The following is a 21,965-nucleotide window of genomic DNA, read 5'->3' as shown; positions in this document are numbered from 1 at the left end:
GTGAGATTTATTTAGCTAACGGCCTAATATAGTCTTATCTTTCTTACATGCCTCTTTGGTTTAATATTGTGAATTTGAATCAGTTTACCAAACATACATGTGAAAAAACAGGAGCATCATAAAAGTCAGTCAACACTATCTTAGCGAACGCAGCAGGTTGTTTAAGAGGAGTAATAACTGGAGGAAGCAAGAGGAGATGAGAGGCAATTAAATTTAGTTGTTCTCTATTTTCTCTGCAGCCTATAAAATAATAAGCACTTCAATCTCTCCGGTTTCTTATTGCTGCAGTGGTTTATCATCATCATTATGTTGGATCTCTTTTAAAACTCTGCTTTTTTGCCATGCCGTCTGTCGGTCAATCTGTCACTTTGGTGAACTGAAAACTGAAATATCTCATCAACTTGTGGAAGAATTTCATGGTTCCCAGAGGATGAATGCTCATGACTTTAGTGACTTTGTTGAAACTGTTTTGGAGAGGTGGTGATTCAACTTCATGATTATATTGGAGAATGTAGTTTGTAGTGCTATGTTGTTAAATTGTATTGTTATATTGACTGGTGTTTCCAGTATTTTCAACCCATTTATATCAAGGAGGATAGGCTGATTCACGTTTAAAGACATACAGCAATGAAATACTGTATATTGCTTTTCACAGGAGTGAAAAGTTCAGGTATGCAACACTACACAGCAGGTGGCTGTGTCTCAGGAGCAAGAAGTATTTAAATGCAGTCATTTTACTACACTTAACAGTGATGCAGCAAAATCAGGATTATTCCTACGTGTATGAAATCTCAATTTACTTCTCCTTGTAGGGTAAACTACGTATTGTGATATATAGGAAATGGTGAATGAATGAACAAGAGAGGGATTTCAGACACTTGACTGATGATAAGCTTTCCAGTTCCCTTTGAAAATAGCCCGGTTGAAACAAGCTGTATCAGTGCAATTTCACTGAACTGTACTACACAGTGAACAGAGTAAAATGGAGGGCACAGTCTTTATATGGCAAAACAGCTCATCTTCTCTCTTGCCCTTGCTCTGTGCTCCTCTCCCCCAGGCCGTTTCTTTCAACCCATCAGTCCTACAAAACTTTACTTTTACACTGCACTGTGAAAGCCGGAGACAATGCTGCACTACGTTCCATCAGTACATTTCAGCTCGGCCCCTCATTCCTCATTTATTTCTTGATGTATTTTGCCAATTTCAATTTTGGCTCTACTCTATTTCCCCAGCTCTAGTCCTCTCTGTGTTTCCTCCAATCAGATAAAAAAATATTCTGTTGCTCGTCAGATTTAATACAACTGAAACATCTTTAGACAAACCTCCGCCAAGCTCCAGCTTAACATAGTAACTCTAGTCAGCCTGGTATTTAGCATGCTGGAGTGCAAGGGTGTTTCACACGAGAGGAAAGAATTGTTGAAAAGGCGAGAAAGGAAGAGAGAATTAAGAAACGACGCAGGGGGGTGTGGGCCGATCTGGAGGGAGGACACTTTTACAGTCTGCAGCTCAGCGAACAGACACACCAGTATCCTCCTCTCACATGCTCTGAGCTCTTTCACCTCTACTCCACTGCTCTGTTTTTCTTTAACCTCGCCAGCGTCAAGTTTTCCCCACCACATCAGTATTCCTCTGTTCTCCGCACAGCCTCCTCACACATAGCCAGGCAGTGACATCACTCTGCTTTCATGGAGTGGGGGTCCTCACTGAGGAGCTCCCCAGCTGCGGGGCTGCACTGCCGGCTGGCTTTCTCAGCGCTCGCACACACACACACGGACACACACGGACGCACACACACACACACACACACACACACACACACACACACACGCGCGCGCACACACGCACACACACCATGGCTTCAGAGAACATTACATTGACTCACATGAATTTCCTGGAGACCTACTCCAACCTTTACCTAAACCTAACCTTTAAACATGTCTACACTTTAAAGTTTAATGATTTATGATATGGGGACTTTTTTGTCCCCATAAAGAAGACAAGTCCTTACAATGTCCCTACAACATGAGCAATATCTGGACCCCACACACACACACACACACACACACACACACACACACACACACACACGCTCTCTCTCTCTCTCTTCTTTAATTGAAAGAAGCTCAACAAGTGAAGCTGATGTAGAAACTAAATTTCCTCAGTGACTGACACATCAGAGGTGTTTTACATTTGGGGATAAAGAGGGTTTTTTATTTAGCTGTATGTGTTCTTGCTGACCTGATCTGTAGCGGTCATCCCTGGTCCCTCCACCGCGGTGTGTTCTGCGGGAGCGACGTTCCCGGTACCGGGATGAGCTGGAGGGGGGAGGGGCGTGGCTGGAGGAGGAACTTGGAGCGGGAGGCTGCACGTCATTCTGAGGCGGTGGCTCCACTGTCAAAGAAATGCAGAAATAAAATGTGTTAATAAATAAATAAACATAGGAAGCTTAGTATGTTGCTTCTCCAACAGTGTAATCTCAGTTGCATCAGCTGCCATTCCTTTCAACATAATCTCCATGTTTCCAGTAATAACATCCGTTTGACCTCAAGAGGCCAAAGATCTTCGCTTAACTTTTGCCTTCTAGTGTGTTCATGGAAAAAAGCAGAAAGCTGATTTGAATGACTTTGAATGACTGTAATTAAGGTTGTCTCTCTACCCTTCCTAAACTATATAAGATCTATTTTATCAATTTGAGTATTACTTTATTTCTCTTATCGCATATTTATTTCAAGGAGCAGGAAATGAAGAAATTGTAATTTGCAATGGCAGTTGGCATATTTTCATTATTGTCTGTAGTTGTGCGTTGATCACCTTGATCTTCCTGAAACTGACAATAAAGATTTGAAACATAACTCAACAATAAGAAATACACCTTTAGATAAAGCTCTGAAATATTTATAGGCCTGCATCTATACTGCTATTACATCAGGTCATGGATAACTGGAGGGCTAAAATGTCTCTATGTGTTTTATTATTATTATTATTATTAGTTATATGTAATGCTGTGTGGTAATAAATGAGAGTCATTGAAAACCAGTCCCCCTTGTAGCACAGTACTACAAGAGTGGATTAAATTTCTCATAAGGACATTTGGCCACATTCTCTCTATTGGATGTCTGATAAGACAAGTAGAGAAGGAGCCTCCAAAAATAAGACAGAATTTGTTTTCAACCATCACAGTGGGATGATGGGAAATCAGCAGGAAGACTGTACCACTATGGGGCAGCAGTGAGCATCAGGGCTTAATGTGCATTACTAGTGTCACTTCCAGGACTATTACAGTCTATATCTAATTCACATTTCCTGACTACAATGTAGTGAGGTTAACATTTATTGATTTTTCTTTTTTTTGGTTTGTAAAATAAATTCACAGTGTGAGGCCCAGGTTGAAATAATGCCTTGTTGTGAAAAGACATAGGTGTGACAACAAGGTTATAGGGCAACTTAACTGACAACCAGCAAAGCACTGATTTTATGTAACTGAGTCACAGAAATAACACACTGGAAATCAATTAAAATCAAGAAAAACATGGGGTGGTATTTTCTGATGTGTATGATCAGAGAAGATGGAAGATGAACAGTTATGCCTGATCAGGGGAAAAAAAAAAGAGATGCTGGGTTTTTACCTGGAGTGTGGATGATGTAGGGAGCCAGGAGTTTGGTCCTTTTCTTCTCGTAGCCCTTCTGTGTAATGTCACCTGTAAAACAAAGTCCAAATATAATGTATTTTTTACAGACTGGGCTCAATAAGGCAAAGCTGTTCGTGCAACGACAACAAACTTAGACTTTATTTAGATTTGACAGGATTAGAATAAACATCAGTATATTCACATTGTCAACAGCCCTGTCCTTCCCCATCCAACATTACATAGCTTTACAGATTTATTTACTCTTGATAAAACACACTTGATAACACTTTTTCAATTATTGTTTTAACATTGAGATCAGATCTAGAAGTGGTGAGAACCAAGTGAGACTCATTCAAGTATTCTCTCCATAGTTTAACGATTATAATCACCTGTTGAAATGGCGATAGAGGAAAGAGAGAGCAACAGAGAGGTACAAAAAAAAAAAACTAGTAAAAGAGAAGATGGAAACACAGATGGGTGCAGGCAGTGTTGCAGTAATCTCCAGAGATGGCTGAGGGCGTCAAAGATGTGGCTTGGTTCCAGCCTCAACTACAACATGAAGGGAAAAACAAAACAGGACTAAATTTGGAAACTTACGGAAGCGTGGGCTGGAGATGGGATGATTCAGAGACACCGAGAGAAAACAGAAAGAGGCATGAAAGCTGAGGATGAGAAAGGTGGGAGACACACAGAGATAAAACAGGAATGACGAGAGCACAGGGGAGGAAGAGACAAGAACGAGGAGAGGGAGAGATGACAGAGGTGAGTAACAGTGCAGCCAGAGGACAGAGGAGGAGGAATCCCGAGTCACAAGCGTGAAGCGAGCAAAGTGTCCCTTCAACACCCCCTTCCTACCACAACCCCCCCCACCCACCCACCCCTGCCGACAGCCCATCTGCATCGTCCTCCGCCCCACCAGACCCAGCACAGGCTGACGGAGCTCTCTGCTGGCCCTGAAGCGATGCAGTGACTCTGCCAAACTCCTCTGTGGGCAAAGCTGTCAGATTTTCAGACACGTACTAAAAATCCATCTGGAGAGCCTGCGCTCACTTTCCTAGTAACTGTGTTGAACAGCGATGATTCATTCAGTATGTCTGCCAATGGCTGCTCTGGCCGCTCTCAGACCTCGTCTTCATCATGGAGACAGTCTCGGTGACAAGGGAAAAACCTTGACATTTTCAAACAGAGAATTAATAAGCCTGCCTCTGTGTGTGTAATAACCCTGGGTTGTTTCTGCTCTGTGTAATATTGGCCGGTCTGACATTTGATCCTATTTTGTGAACAGCAGTGACTCTTCTGTAGTTGTATCATCTCCCAGAGCTCCGAGCTTTAATCCCTGATTAAAAATTAGGCTGCTGAGATGCACAGTGATGAAAGGCTGACGCTGTCTGCTACTGATGTTGTCTCTTCCCAGTTACACCACAGAGGACAACAGGGATTAGATGAGGATTTTGTGGCACACCGAAACAGGTGTGCACCTGCCAGGTACACAGCCACATAGAGTACAGAGCTAGGTTACAATAGAGTTGAATTCAGTCACCATTCTGTACACTTCCATAGCCACTGTTTCTACTAGTTATGATAATATTGTACTGCTATCATGACAAGTGATTCAAAGTAAATCTGCACTGTGACATCACTACAAAGAAGTTCAACCAGTAAACACACACACACACACACACTTGGAAAAAGTCTGTGTTTAGGGAGGCAGCAGGGATGTTGCTGCAAATGTTTGTTTTAGTTGGATAAGTGTTAGGAAGCTAAGTTTTTTTAGGTTTAGTTTCTTTTTTCTTTTTAAAAACTCTGCGTTAGGATCCATATATGTTGTGAACTCAGTTCTGCATCAGACGAAACCAAAAAAAAGTGAGTGTACACAAAATGTCAGAAATAATCTCCCATTGTAAAGAGTGTGTGTTTGGTCTCTCCTCCAATTTAGTTTGTCTGACGTCTGGATTTGTGGCCTGACCACTTGTGTTGCCCAGTTACACCTCTTTTTAGCACTGTTGTGTTTCCAGATCTCAGCATTTAACTTGGTGAGTACGACTTTGTTGTTACTAACATGAATGATGACCAGATTACAAAATAATGTCCAAGTTGTAATAAACCTGAAGTATCCTTTATCACGAATATGGATATACAGTATTTCACCGTATGGCAAATATATGACATTTGGACAAAAGAAAATGTGTAAACCAGACTGATTGATTATCTTAACTTGAATTACATCACTAATACAGTTCTTCAGCACAGTAGAAAACACAGCAATGTTTCAGCAAATCAGATATCTACACGGTTAAAGCACCACACTGCTGATACACCACAGACGAGCTGACCAAAATGAGAGCTCTCATGTTTGGAGGGTATCGCCTGAGAGCCCACTCCAACACAATATCTACTGAGGGACTGAGGCTCTTTTTTTCCCGAGGAAAAATGGAAGAAAAGCAAACACTTCCATAAGTAATGCATGAACGGTACAGTTGGCCTCGCTCAGTCACATGATTTATTTTTAGCTCATGTGAACAGGCAGTTTTTCTGCAGATAGACACAGAGCGAGAGAGAGAGAGAGAGAGAGAGAGAGAGAGAGAGAGAGAGAGGGATGGAGATGAGAGTGAGAGATGGGGGAAGGGCTGGCATTGCATTAAATGAATCTCAAAGTAATCACTCTTCCATCTGGATGATTTGAAATTCATCTGTTTTTATTTTGTGCTTATATCATCAGATCCAGGCTCCAGCAGCGGGAGCTGAAGAGTTCAACCTCTTTAAAAGGTACATGAACTACAGGTGAACAGATATAAGACAGGAAACTAAATATGGCAAATTTGGCAAACTGAGATATGAGAAAACTGAGAAAAGTCCTTCCAATATGTTTTTTTTTTTTTGCTTTCTATTTTATTATTCCGAGCACTTTGAGCGGCCTGAGCTTCCCCATGAAAAGTGCTTTACAAGTAAGACTTTTATTTATTTATCTATTCATTTATTTACTTTCTCTGATTTATTTACAATAAATCTTCTCCTGTCTGTTCACAGGTTACTCTCTAATAAACAGTCAAAGAGATCTGCTTAGGAAGCAAAGCACAGCTCTGATGAGGTGATGAGGGCCCCACTTGTTAACCCACTTTCTCACAGTGACCCAGTCATGTCTGTCCTAATGGCGGAGGTCACAATCAAGCCGTTTCGGTGAGAAATACCACGGCTCTCCTCATTCGTCTTGTCTTGACAGTTGCACTGGCGAGATGCAATCACGCCCGCGGAACGTATGTTTTCTTTTTCCACTAGAAGGAAGAACATCAAAGCTGTGTCTTCTCCCCGGCCCCGTACACTCTCACACTTGCTAGCTTCTGATTATTTGAATTGCAGCGAGAGTGCTCGCTCCTTCTACCCCACAGGCACTCCGTCTGAATAGTAATTAGCCACCGACCTCTATTCTCTTTCCCTGCTTTTTTCCCTCTCCCTCATCCCGTCTCACTCAGTTGCTTTCTCATGAAAACAATTTAGACACATGTCAACACCTGTTTAATGAAAATTATACCAACACATGTTAAAATATTCCAGGGAGAAAGCAGGATTTCCAGATGTTATCTCAGAAAAAAAGACTACTTCAACAAGGTTTGAAGATAAGACTCTGGAATGCAGCCGACTACAACAACACAACATTACGATCGTAATGTATTTGACTATGGGACTGCAACAGACTGAAATACTGAGGTCCTGATAGATGGTGACATATGGACCACTGTGTTTGGGCTTGTGCCCTATCTACATTTGTTGATATGAGTTCAAGTGTGTTGTTTTCGTGGGAGGGTGGGGGTGGGGGTGGGGGGTTGTTTATTTGCCAAACCAACCTTCCCGAAGCCTAAAGAGCCGGCACATTTTTATCAGTAGAACAAACATTCTACCGAAACCTCCCAGCGGCCTCCTCTTCCCAACAGGCCATGCTTCTCACTCAGCCAAGAGATCACCCACTCGCTGCGTCCACACACTCACGCACAACGCCCACAGGTCACACGCATCCTGGACATGTTAGCAACAGTTTCACTTGATTTATTGTTTAAAATCTTAAAAATTAGGTCAACAGTACGCATAACGGGTCCCTCCCTTTCTCTTGCACACACGTACACGTTTCCTGTCGGGGAGGAAGACGTTATGTTCTCCAGTATTCAACCCTACGTCCTCTGAAAGGTTTATCCCTGCAGATCTGGCAGAACGTTTTCCATCATATCACAAATTTTACTTGCAATACAGTTTGCTGTTTAGCATACAGTCCATGTGAAAGGTTGTTTGACAACTAAATGTAGGATCAAACCTGCTCACAGCCACATGTGTGGGTTAACAGGTGTGTCTATGCGTGTGTATACTTGTATATAACGAGCAAAAATCTTATTGAGGGCGCAAACAGTCCAGAGTGCATACAGATACGAGACTGCAAGTGTGTCAACAAGACATGCAGGTAAGTGCGTGAAGGACATTTAGGTCGATAATGCTTCTTAAATGTAGACCACAGTTAAAAAATTAATGAACTTTTATTAAAGCCCTTGTCAGTTTTACATTTTTATTTCCTTTTAAGTAGCTTTAAGGTTGGAAAAATCATCTTTGTATCTGGGAGCAGATTGTTCCAGCTCTTCATTCAAGTAATAATGTTTGACATTCAACATTCAAACCCCAGACTGCAGTTACACAGTTACGTCATTACATCAAATGGAAATATTCAAGATGTATTGAAAATCATTTTGCATACAATTTCCACATTCGCCAGGAAGAAAGTGCAGTTTTATATTATTTAAACACACATAATTCTTTACCATGCATTACATGAGGAGAGGCTGCGTGTATAAAAATATGAACTCAAGACAATAAAACTGGTATTACAGGCACTGGTGAGGAAAGAGGTGCTTTACAAGAGCCTAAAGCTCTATTACATACACATACACACACACACACACACACACACACACAAACGTCTCAATTGATTCTCTCTCTCTGAAATAGTAGGCAGGGTGTGGCCAATTCAGGTACTGGAGTGAATCATATTTCCCTCCAGTGACAACATCACACACACTCTCTCTCTCTCTCTCTCTCTCTCTCACACACACACACACACACACACACACACACACACATATATATATACAGGGCCTTGAGGGCCAGTTTAAGTAATAACAGGGCTTACAAACCAGAGGAGCAAAGAAGTGCAATGAGTTAACCGAAAAGAAGGCGTGACTCCCTTCTACCTCCTGTTGTTGACTTTTCCTGAAAGAAGAGGGTGTGGCTCACACACCTGACACTCTACACTTAACACACTTCAACACTTTGCAGCAAAGCTATTTCAAGTGCTACATAACATCTAGACTAGAGCATATCCTCCCGTGGGATTTACACAACAGTATGAGACACTGACAGTTATATGGTCTCTGAAGCATGATCTCAACCCTGTGTTAAATTCTGTGGAATTTTTTTTGTTTTTTGCCATTACTATCACACTACTAACACAGGTAGCAGGTGAAAGTTCTGCTTGTGGAGGCATAATGCCATCTGTAAAGTTCAAGACACTTGTATTGTTTGTCACTCTTAAGTGAGCAGATGCTGGAGTCGAGTCAAGTTTATTTAAACATGTACACCTACACAAGCAATGTCCCAGTGTCCCAACAGTAACAACTCCCAATCCAGCCCATCCACTTCAATCTACACAATCAAATAGGTTGAATTTACTCATTTACATCACATTATTTGATAGATTACTCAATTAAATTGTAAATCAATCAAATGTATTGAATTGAATGGGGACAGGAAACCAACATGAAATGTGAGGAAAGACAGTGGAGTTTAAATGACAGTTAGTAAAAGAAACAAAATAATCCAACAAAGAGTTATAGTAGGAATTAATACCGAAAGGCCCAGTAGTAATGCAGTAAACCCAATATAAGAAGTCCAATAGAATAAGTCCAGTAGCAAAAGTACTTATATATTAATATTAATATTAGTTCTTGTTCCAGGTCCAAGCTGTCAGGCAGCTTGGGTTGGGATAGGGTCAGTGGATGAGGTACCATGGATACACCATAAGTATGGCTGATGAGGTCAGGAAAGACAGTCTGGGGTGGCTCTACTGTCATAGAAAATAACTCTGGGAATGTGACCTGGGAATGCTACCCCAATGCTAGAAACCTAATTATTTAGGTTTAGATAATTGGATTAAACTGGTGGATTTGTGTACAACCTGTCCGATCTACTGACAGCGTGTTTTGTGAACCAGACTCGAGGCCTTGTCCCTAGAAATCAGCCATTAATGTGGTAAGTGAAATGGAAGTAAAAAGAATTTAAAAAAGAAAAGCAGCATCCGGCATGTTCTGTGAGCAGAAATAGACCATGAGAAGCTTATTCTTGGCCAAACTCCCTCCTACTAATTTTTTTCCACAGCACATTAACACCTTGCTTTGGTAATAAAGTTCATGAAGGTGTGTGAACCCTGCACCTCTGCCCCCAATAGAGACACTCTAGCCTCACAGAGATAAAAACTAAAGTGGGTTTACCTCATGTAGTCATAACATCAGATATTCACAAAGTTATCAACAGGAGGTTTCTGTCAATCAGCTGACAAGAAAGGTTAGTACCACACTAGGAGACCGGGTCAAGTTCCTTGAAACCCAACTCCACCCAACGGTAAAACTTGCAGTGTTACACCTCACCATATTATGGACACCTGGAAAATTCTCAACCAGCTTTTGGTAGATATATAATCCATACAACTGCTATTTAATTAAAAGCAGTGGAGTTTATGCCAGTGTGTTTTATTATGACCAGTTCAAGTAGTGACCACCTGAGCCCACATACCTGAAAAAGACAACACTTGACTCATGGGATACTAAGGACTACACACACACTGGTTGTATCCTACAAATTCAGACAAGAAACAGCCTTGCTGACAGGCTACAACTGGGTGGGAGAAACCTCCTGTTTCCTCTGTAATGGTTTTAACAGCTTAGCAGAACATTCAACTTTGTTACTACTTGTGGCTCCATCATATGGCCGTTCTAATCTGGAAAGGGTTTATGGAAAATTCACAAAGTAAAAGTGTGTTTATAAGTGGGTGGGTTGGGGGTAGGGCATGGGAGCGCCACATGGGCCATGTCCATAGCAACCAAGCCCATGTGGGAACATGAGATGCAAAACCATGGTGATATTACAGGCCAGGACCATTCGACGACGGTCGCTGCTGACACATACAACACATTAGGACACATTTAAGAAATGAAGAGCAAGTGCAAACTGTCGTGCATTTGTTCATTTTGGTGCTGAACTTCATCAGTCAACTGACAGAGAATTAATCAGCAACAAATCAATAACTCATTTATCAAGCAAATAAAACAAGGAACATAGTGACCAAGTCATCTTGGGCTGTAGAAACTTTTTTTTTTTTTAAATAATTGATTCATCTACCAATAATTTTTTCAAGTAAATGATTTATGGTTTAATCTAAACAAGAAATCAGAAAATGCTGGAAAAAAACATCCCTCACAAGATATTGAAATGTATACGTACGTCCAACCAGCAGTCTAAAACCCAGAGATATTCTGTTTCCAATAACATAAACACAGAAAAGCAGAAAAGCTGGAAAGGGATGACTTTAATTATTGATCAATCATGAAAATAGTTGGCGAATTTTCTGTCAACTGATTAATTCACTATTTTTGATGTTTCATAAATTATTCTCTTTATCCAAATATTAAGCCACTGACAATTAGCAGTAGTCATTACTTTCAGCTGGAATTCATTTGCACAACTTTGACATCAAGGAGAAAGTAACTCATAAGCTAGAAAGTAAATGGGTAAATCACCAAAAGGTTGAATGCAATGCAACATTATGTAAGAGAGTAACGTGAGTTTGTATTGACACATAATACAGTAACGTAACTGCAGTACCTGAAAACCAGGCTAAAAATAAATGGTTGATGTTTGATGCTGTTTATATTGATGATGTAACATTGTATTTATTTATTGTGGGGAAAATAAATGAATAAATAAAATAAATGAATTTATTAGTTAGCAATATAAAGAAACTTGATGATGAAATGGCAGTTTGCAGAGTCTGCAGCCCGTGCTGCAGCCAATCTGACTGCAGCTACTTCACATGGTACTTTTTAATAATTCAGCGAACAGCACAGTGACCTGACTACTACTTACTCCTCTCCCACTGTCAGCCTCACTGTCATTTCTTTGAGTTGTTGCTTTTAGTTATAAGCTGCAGAAATGAAAAAACAAGTAGGTCAGGGAAGGTTGATTCTAATTATCAAAGGACTTAGAGAAGGACAACTTTACAGCCAGAAGAGGTTTGAGAGCACTGTGGACTTAAAAGTGAGATGGTTCAGCTACCAGGCTGACAGTGTGTGTCTGTGTGGAGGTGTGCGCTCCGGTCGCAACTAAATTATTCAGTCTTTTTTATACACAAAGCTTCAATGCATTCTCAGTGTTTATGAGTGCGTGCGTGCATGCGTGTGTGTGTGTGTGTGTGTGTGTGTGTGTGTGTGGTTGTGTGTGTGTGTGGGTGTGTGTGTGTGTGTGTGGGTGAGTGTGAATGGTGAAATTAGACATATAAGGTGTTATATAATACTCATGATTCATTTCCAAAAACAAAAACATAAAAAAAAAGAAAGAAAAAAAAAAGAAAAACATGAATCCTGCTGTTGTGTTCCTGTGTGACACGGGTGGCAGAAGAGTTCCTCTTTTCATGGTGTAAAACCAAGTCTGTGGCCTGGAGCGCTGGCTGGCAATCAGAGGACAGCTCCTCTGCAACAGTTAATGAGCTTTTAAATAGATATGCTAAACCAGCTTCCTTTCCGTCCCTGTACACACTTGCACAAATAAAGGCACATGTAAGCACGTTGCTCCCTGTGCCCAAACACACAGTCAGTGTTATTTAACCCATCAGCTTTAAAGGATAAGGTTGACAATATTCTATTTGTCTTAATTTCCATGAATCCTGTGAAAAAAACCAAACCAACAACGCATTCATTCTATTAAAGTAGGCTATTGCCTGTGTAGTCAAAGCCTGATGTACCTTATTCCTCTGTGCTACAGAGCTCCACATGTTCTATGTTCCATCAAAAACACATAAATGAGCCTCAGCGTTACAGATGTTCCTTTACAGTCCCCAACAAATGCAAAACTAACTTCTGTTTGTAACATCTGATTTTAAAAAAAAACTACATTGCCCAGCTGTTTTAGGAATTTTAAAATGACACTATATATTTGTGACCCATTTTTAAACATTTGAGTCTTCAGCAGGAACCAGGGGGCTTGGGGATGAGTGCTACAGACCAGGTAGGGAAGTTGGAAAGTAAATAATAAGAGAGACAGAATAACATAATGTTGGTTTTGGTCTTTTCGTGGGATAATGCAGAATAACATCAGCCTTGCCCTTTAAGAATGCATCTTATTTATCTTGAAGGGGAGGAAAACTAAAATAATACAGTAGTAGGGGGAAACTGACAGATAGAGAGAAGGCAGTGGTGGTGTCAGGGTGGGCGGGGGAGAGGAAGAGATCCCCAGCAGCAGTCCTGGCCTAGTGTGACTCTCAGGCTAAATGAGCCAGGCGTGTTGCCCCCTGATGCTCTGTGACCTAGATTGAGAGACGCAGGCAGGACCGTAATCTCTCATTTCACTCCCTCTCTCTCTCTCTCTCTCAGTATGGAACAGGCTGCTGAGATGAAATCCTGCCTCTCCTCCGCAGCATCGCAGACTGGCAGCAGGATGGACGCCAGTCACTAGGAAATCCACACTTCCACTTCTAAGGTTGGACAGTTACAACTGGGACTGAGACAGCGATCAAATTAAGGAAAACAGAAAAAGACTGCTTAGTGGAACTGTCTGCTTTACTGGGCATGTGATGCATTTACAGCACCAGGCACACAGGCACACGTATACAATGGCACAGATGGCATGCATCATAGGTTGTGAGCAGGGCTGGGTCATTTGAAACGTGTCCATAGCATCTACATGATATTTGAGCTTCAACACCAACACCGAAACAATTCTTTCAACCACACTAGCGTCATACCTCTAGGGACAGCAATATCGGCCTCTCAGTAACTCCACTGCTTTGTCCGGACTGAAATAACTCAGCTACTTGATGGACTGCCATGAAATTGGGTACACGCACTCATGCCCCCCTCAGGATGAATTATAATACCTTTGGTGATCCCCTGACTTTTTTTGCAGCACCGCCAACCGGTCAAAATTTATGAATGACCAAATTAATATAAACATTATACCTGCTAAAAATCAGCATGTTATCACTGTCCCTGTGAGCATGTTAGTATTCTTGCTTACATAACAGTACCACTGCGCCTCAACCAGCCTTGCACAACTGCTAGCTTCTTGATAGCTTCAACATTAATCTACAAACAATTAATTTATAGAAGAAACCAAACTTCTAAAACAGAGGAACTTAATATTCAAATCAGTAAATATCTGACTTAAGACTAATTAAAACAATAACTAAACTTCGACAATGACTCTGACCAGGCATCTGATGCCAACTTTTGGTACTGATACTGGGTGTGAATGAAACATTTCTAAGATCAATGCATTGCATTGCCTGTCCTCCTGTGTGAACAGCATCAGTTCAAAGCTGTTTGTTCTTGTCATTTTCACTCCCTGTCTCATTCACTTTCACACACACACACTCACATACAAACAAATGAAGGAGTTGCAGACACTACAATGCCCACACACACTCCCAAGCTGAGCAGCTTAAACAGTTGTGGTTCATTGCTCCAAATTCCAGTCCGGCTCAATCACCAAGTCTTTGATCGCCTCAATGGCTTTCTTTGTATCCTTACAGTCATGGAGGTTATTGTAGGTGGATTGGCTCTCTCTCTCTCACTCTCTCTCTTTCTCTCCCTCCCTAACCATCACACAGCCTTGTGCACGAATACACACACACCCACGCACACACACACACACACACACACACACACACACACACACACGCACACACACACACACACACACACACACACACACACACAAGCACACACAGCTGCCCATTACTATGAAAAAAAAATTGCTGATGCATATTTTCCTCTGTCTGTTGCTAAGGGAGTCCCATCTATGGGGACAACAATGGGGTGATTGTTGCCATGTAAAAGATATCCATGAGAAAGTTTCAGACTCATTGCGTGGCCAGCTGCTGCTCGCCTTGTGCCATCAGCGTTGTGCACGCTGAGTGCTGTTGAGCAGACGGCGAACGCACTTCATCTCACCGTAAAATGTGGATACAGGAGCAGGGCATCTGGACAGTGCCGAGCCTTTTTATTAGCAAAAGAGTCGTCTCTGAGTTCAAGTTACAAATGACAAAGCCATGGTCCTCTGAGGCCGAGTCCTCAGCAGAGGGACAGTCACTCTGGGGGTATCACCTTACCACTAACTCACACTTTTAGCCTTGAAATACTAAAACCATCAAACTCTGTGGTTGTTTTGGCTGCATGTTTAGGGTCAATGTCCTACTGAATGACGAAATGTTGTCCAATGAGTATTGATGCATTTGGCTGAATATGAGCACAGAAAACGCAAACAAGTGCACTCGAGCCCATTTGTGGCTCAGAGTTGAGAGTTGCCATTTAGATTGTGGTGGAGTTGCCTGTCGATATAAAGAGTAAAGAGGTAGCCATGCAAGTGAAGAAAATAATAATGAGGCTGAAAAAAGAAAAGCAAAAACATACAAAAGGAAACTGGTAAAGCTCTGGAACAAAGTTCTATGGACAGATGAAAAAAAAACAAACAACATCGATCGAGGTGATGGGAAGAGAAAAGTGTGGAGAAAAAAAGGAACAGCTCATGACCCGAAGCCACCGACTCATCTGTCAAACATGGTGGTGGCTCTGTTATGGCTCAGGCATGTGTGTCTGCCAAAGGAACTGGTACAATGGCATTTATTGATGATTTCACTGCTACCGGCAGCAACAGGAGCATTCTGTACTCACATTCAGCCGAATGCATCAAAACGCATTGGACAGTCCCCTGATCTCAGTCCACTTGCTGAGGACCAGACTGAAAGCAGAAAGACCTCAAACAAGCACGAGAGACCATCAGCAGGGAAGATACAAAGCATCTGCTGATGTCTACGTGTCAGAGACTTCAGGCAGTCTTTGATCTAAGCAAAAGATTTCCCACAAAATATTAAATATGATGATTTTATTTGACTTCATGTGTATCTGGTCAACTACTTTTAAAAACCCTTGCAATTTGGGCACTATGTGTTAAAAGGGCTATGTCCTCCACACCGGTCTTTCTATATTAATGTAAACCTACTCAAATTAAGGCTGAGACTTTAATGTTTCATCCATTACTTAATTTCAAATTAAATGCAATGAAGCTCAGACGCCAGAAGAACAAAGAAATGTTTAACTGTCCGACAGTTTCTTTCAAATGGTCTGGACTGTTTGTGAGAATTTACTCTCTTCTTTGAATATTTTTGTGCTTTGGACAAAGCACATCATTTGAAGATGTGGCTCTTTGAACTTGTGATGGACCTTTACTTTATGGACATTTTAAGATAATTAATTAATTGAAGAAATAACTGACAGATTAACTGCTAATGGAAATAATTGTAAACTGCATCCCTGATGTTCAGTAAATACCCTTTGGGTTCACCTATATGTATTTAATACAGTTAAAGCAGCTTTTAAAATTATATTCAGCTGACACAGTTTACTTGTTTTGTTCCAGTTAATTGGCACAAAACTATAATCTTTCTGATTGGGTCTGTTATTCCAAGTTTTTACTCAAGGATTCATTTAAAATCAACATCTCCGAGGAGACTTTTGCAATCATGCCATAAAGCTCAAACAATGATCCACAGCAGCCTAATTAGTACAGTAAACCTACATCCATCAGAAACAAGCTACTTGTCATTTCACAAAGAGAAGCGCTGTTTTATTATCTAATAATAATGGATAACAATAATATTGTCGTGAAAGTGCAATCACTGTTTTCACTTCCATATAGCACACTTGATTACACATGATTTCCCATCATCCACTGTCTCTCACCCATGTTAAGTGAGTTGAATATACAGTGATACATCCCCTCCTCCATTATCCACCCTCATTATCACGCTGTTAATTGCAGTCTATTAATAACTAGAGCACATTCTCGACTCTACAGTAGCTCAGGTCAAAGTTGCCACAGCCTCACTCTGTGACACTGTGCGAATTTGACGATAGTGTAGTTTAAAGGTAAACTGATAGTAATGTAACTGATGGGAGTTTTACTTTAAACACCAGTTATTCAATAAAAACCTGATCACAAAGAAAAGGACAGTTCAATACAAGGCCCAAACTTGGTTGGTTTCTCAAGCTGCTAAAGTCACCTGGAATGAATCTACAGTCGGGTTGTGTGGAAAAGACCGCCAGCCGGTTTGTCTGTTAAAATCTTCAGCACACGTCCTCTGAGATTAGTTGCCTTTTCATGAATGGGAGAGTAAACATGTTTCTGTAACTAGAAGAATCAAACTGGCTGAACATGTGCACAGTGACAGTGGTTAAACTGTTTCCACTCAAGTTCTCTCAAGTTTCACCTGTCCTCCCACACAGGCAGAGCAGTTCCAGTTATCTGTGTGTGTGTGTCTGTGGTGCAAGCGGGACCGAGGCGTCATCAGTGGCCCATACATCCCCCTGCTTGGCTCTCCACGTGAAACATAACATTACTCATCCACCCCCGGGCACCTGAGAACTGCACAGCACCAATCAAGCTGCTGCACTGTGATTCACAGTGTGAGGAGGAGACTTGCATAACAGCCAGCACCATATTCCCCCTTTTTCCTACAGTCATTCTTATAAAACAAATAACCGTCCTATATCTGCTGCGGTTTCAGGGTTCAGGCTCTGAGAGCTGCACAGCCGAGTGTTGGAGGGGCCACAGCATCATTTAGTGTCCACTGATGTCTGAGGCTGCACACACACACAAGGCCTCAGGGATGACAACCGTGACCCATTTTCCTCTTCAGGAGTGTATGCAGCATATAGCTGAGAAGATAAGCACTGTATGACACACATGAAGGAAGATCATATGGATCAAAACAAGAATATTTTGTGTGTGTGTGTGTGTGGGGGGGGGGGGGGGGGGGTACGTAAACATACCAGACTACAAACATAAGCTGGCATTTGTTCATTGCATGTGTAGAAACATTTACACATAACGAGCTCAATGTGAAATAAGAGCAACAAGAACACTTGATAAAGAAATGACAGCTCGAAAAGGAGGTCAGTGTGTTTTTATCATTTGTTGTAGTCGTGTCCGGATCCTCTGCAGCAGCTGACACAGGACGGCTGTTTGTGGCTGCTTTCACACAAACACGCTCAAAGATCCAGACTTAACTTAACGTTTGCAGCCATTACCGCCGCAGCTCCAACTCTTAAGCCCCCCTCACCCCCGCTATACGAGGACCTTACCTTCGGATAGCTCCAGATCCAACTCCGCCAGCTGGTCCCTGACCTCTTTAGGCAGAGCCGCCAGATCAACGCCGCGGTCGGCCATCGTTGGAAGCACAGCAGCCTGCGGGATGTTCGCGATATCTCGGATGACAGCAGGTAAGAGTCCAGCATGAAGTAAAAGGGGAAAAAATCAAGATGTTGTAGTAGTGGTGTTTACTCCATCTTCGCGACTCCCCGACACCGCCATGACTGTGGGAGATGGGAGCAACTCGCCAGGGGAGTCTATCAGTCACATGACCGGGGCTGATGGTAATTGTTGTGACAGGATGGTGGGTTGAAGCGGACTCTCTGCTCCCTCTGCTGTTTGTGTTTTTACAGCTGGGAGGCAGAGCAGCTTTCCTCCAGACCCAGCTCACCTGAGCCCCTCCGCACAGGTGGAAACTAGCTTCACTTTAAGTTTCCTGTGTATTACAAGAGTTTCTACAGGGTTCACTTTTCAACATCGTGCAATTTGAGTGTTGATGGCGAAATTAGGGAAGGGCATATAGGGACTAGAATTGGTATATCACATGTATCACTTTATACATACATATATATATATATATATATATATATATATAATAAACAAAATATATGTATATATTTAGTTTAGGCCTATATACATTTGTCTGTTGATGGTCTACGTTTTATATTTTTTACAAAATAATGTACTCATGTTTGTGTTATCCAAAACAAGCAAGGAGTTATAGCATTTATATCATCTACCTGCAGAGAAAATATAGCATTATAACAAACTTAGCAGCAGTTTCCTATTTGTTCATCCAGTAAATATGAAACAACATTCATTTGGAGTCCTGTTTCTGGTAATGTAATGCTCTGTGTTTGGTCTCCACCAGCTCCTGTGAGAAATACCTGCCTCTTTAGCTGTTTAACACTCTTCTATATTCACCAGCCAGTCTCTTAACTTTGTCTATTATCGTGTATGGAAGTGTACAGTAAGTCTTTAGAGCTTTTTTGCACATCTGTCTGCTGCAGCCCGAAAAGATGAGATATATGATACAAGAGAAAAACCAAAACAGAGTTAAAAGGTCATTAGAGCTGAGGGGAACCGCAGTCAGGTGTTAATACTCTGTGGGTTTCACACTATGATCAAGTCCTACTACATACAAGTAGTCACATGATCCATTGTTAATACAAAAATATAGATTGTAGCTGTGTTAAGGAGTTCTGAAATACATAATAAGATCACTGGGCATTCATTTTTCATCTCTGTGACTGAAATATAATGGTAACACAAGAGAGGCACAAACCGGGGCTTGGTGGAAACATGCTGATGACCGTTTCTTTTTCATTAATTTATTTTATTATTTGCCCGAGACAACTTATTCATTAGTTGAGACTATACACAAGTTATTTTTCCCATCCTGAGGCCTGAGTATTTGACAAACACCGCCCATACAGATATCTTCAAGACATATTTTTCATGTGGTTCAACTCTGTTAAACGCATAAAAGACATCTATGTTCTTAAACAAAATACAGGAACATATTATCACACGATGGAAAAAAAAGCCTAACATGCCCACAGAGAAAAATAAACATCTTGAAACAATGACATGTTATAAAAAAAAAACAATACAGTGATAAGGGGAAAAGCAATATGATCCTCTTGGAAGTACAATGCGGTATAAAACAATCTGCATTTCAAAACTTTGAATTCAAAAGAAGCACCTTGCACAAGTATGAAGTCTACTTCATGATAAAAGACGGCTTTTCAAATGTTGGAAAGCACCCAGGTCTAGGACATCTGTAGTTCCCTACAGATGTGCACTTGTCACCAATCTCATTCATTCAAGAATACTCATCTTCACATTTTCTCTGCTCACCTCGAAACTTTAGCTTTCAACTTAAATAGACCAAACCTCTCTTGGTGGCTGGGCTACACGCGTCAGCTAAATACAAGAACATTGATATTTAATAGAAAAATATATTGCACTACTCTTTCCTCAACTGAAATGCCAGGATAAATGATTTAAAATCTATTAGGTTTGATTATCATTTAAGGGCCTTCTAAAGCTAACCATTTCAAGGACTGAGGATGGAATTCTTACATAACAAGGACAATTTTTGCATCAATAATTTGATGTAAATAAACAGAAGTAAAGCAGATCAATAACCAGTGATAGTACGATGAAGCACATACAAACAGTGGTATTCCTCATCCTCGAATAATCCATGCAGCCTGTAGGGTTTGATACATACACGATTAATGTAATGGCACCCATTCCAAATGGGTTTTAAACTAATGCTACAAACATCAGGCAGACATTCACAGGGTAAACTGTGTACACATCTATAATTTGGTTTGTTATGCACTTGGCTGACTAAACCATTGTGGTATTTAAGGAGAATTAACTGAAAAGGGAAACAGGCGGAAAACTAACAGACAAGGTGAAAAATAAACAAAAAAAGAGCAATAGAAATATTTTCCAGGCTGCCTTTTACTGCAATCAGCCCGCCACTCTCTCACTGTACTTTCACTGTACTTTCACTGCATCAGCAAAACATGTGAATGCCCAGTATCAGGCACAAAAATCTTTTCTTACATGAACAATACAAGACATCTTACAGTAAAATTGTCAGCCTGGGAAGCAACCAACCTCATCACAGCCAGCGTGTGGGACAGAATTGGCCTGAAGCTGCATTTTTAAGTGAAACGAAAATAAAATTATGATTTTCACGTAGAGATTTTTCATTCATACATTTCATCCCAATCTCAAACCCTTTTCAACTGTCATAACTGAACAAGAAATTACCCCAAACCCTGCAGAGTGAGTGTCCGACGTGTTATTCATATTTACATACATAGAAAGACAAAGTTTCTCTGAACAGGGAGCCTGCTGGGGGTGGAGGGCTGACGGAGGCACTGTGCCGTGTCTTTGTGTGATTATCATTGGCTGTGAGGGGAGGAGAGTATCTTAGTCTGGGGTGAGAGGGGAGGGCAGATCCCTCTTTTGAAACATTTTGCACCAGTCCGGCCTCCAAATGCCACTCGAGTTCATTCTGGCTACGTGCGTCAGCACATCATCTTGGAGCTGACTGTGACTGCGTCGCCATGACAACCCCTCCCGGCTGGCCCGATCCCATGCCGGCCAGGACCGACATAGCAACAGCCTCTGCAGCGCGGACGCTCAGCCCGTTGATGGTGGCCCCTGGGCTGGGGGCCGAGGCAGGCGGTGACGGCCCGTGTTGGATAACTGCTGCCGGGGAGCTGATGGGTTCAGTAGAAGTATCCCTGGAGGTTTCCTCTCCTCCTGCAGCTATAGACAGAGAGAAACATTCACCCTTAGAGAGGTGAGCGAGTAAAAAGAACACATTAGATGGATGTGATGATAGATGGATCCTGAAAAAATAAGTGATAACGTGGTGGAAGCTCGTTGGCCAGTTTGTGACCTTAAATGGTTACCTAAGAAAGCTGCCTTCTTCTGCATAACAGTGACTGGGCAGTCTTTGTGGGCCAAAAGGAGCTGCTTCAGCTGTGCCACCTCATTCCTTAGTAGGGTTACTTCATTCTGATTGCAACACAACACATACGACACACAAATCATTCCCAACATGTCCCTTCTTGTCTAATCTGTGAGCATGTTTAAATATTTGGTGTACACCCTGGAAACACTGAAGACTCACCGTTAGGGAGACATTCATGTTGGCAAGATCCTCTGCCTTCTTCTCCAAAGAGTTAACCCACAGCTTTCGTTTCTGCCTGCAGCGGGAGGCAGCCGCTCGGTTTCTCTCGAGAAAGCGCTGCCTCCTCTCGTCAGGATCCATCTCTGAAGCTCGCCGCCGCCGGCCCCCTGTTGGCTGGGCAGGCGACACCTGTGGAATGAAGGGGGGGGGGGGGGGGGGGGGGG

General features: G+C 41.7%; 2 protein-coding genes across 4 annotated transcripts in view; both read right to left on the bottom strand.

The window, feature by feature from the left end:
• dip2bb (DIP2 acetate--CoA ligase B (putative)b) overlaps positions 1-18,256 on the bottom strand; it is a 37,551-nt gene extending 19,295 nt beyond the window's left edge. Inside the window, exons 1-3 of the mRNA XM_087178575.1 lie at positions 18,074-18,256; positions 3,627-3,698; positions 2,239-2,391 (exon numbers count right to left, since the gene is read on the bottom strand). Coding sequence (XP_087034701.1) covers positions 2,239-2,391; positions 3,627-3,698; positions 18,074-18,158 — 310 coding nt within the window. The 5' untranslated portion in view covers positions 18,159-18,256. The remainder of the gene's footprint in view (positions 1-2,238; positions 2,392-3,626; positions 3,699-18,073) is intronic.
• A 1,139-nt stretch (positions 18,257-19,395) lies between these two features.
• Positions 19,396-21,965, bottom strand: part of atf7b (activating transcription factor 7b) — a 6,727-nt gene continuing 4,157 nt past the window's right edge. For 2 of the 3 annotated variants that reach the window (XM_023423451.2, XM_023423452.2), the window contains exons 10-12: positions 21,742-21,930; positions 21,521-21,626; positions 19,396-21,374 (exon numbers count right to left, since the gene is read on the bottom strand). In XM_023423451.2, the coding sequence (XP_023279219.1) occupies positions 21,139-21,374; positions 21,521-21,626; positions 21,742-21,930 (531 nt within the window). In that variant the 3' untranslated portion in view covers positions 19,396-21,138. Of the gene's footprint in view, positions 21,400-21,520; positions 21,627-21,741; positions 21,931-21,965 lie in introns of all 3 variants that reach the window. The other variant, XM_023423453.2, reaches the window with a different exon arrangement.

Source organism: Seriola lalandi, unplaced genomic scaffold, assembly GCF_002814215.2.
Source record: "Seriola lalandi dorsalis isolate HSWRI2012SDOR001 ecotype SW California unplaced genomic scaffold, Sedor1 jcf7180002054692, whole genome shotgun sequence".
Taxonomy (NCBI): Eukaryota; Metazoa; Chordata; class Actinopteri; order Carangiformes; family Carangidae; genus Seriola; species Seriola lalandi.
The sequence above is the reverse complement of the archived record's forward strand: the minus strand, read 5'-3'. Positions and strand labels throughout refer to the sequence as shown.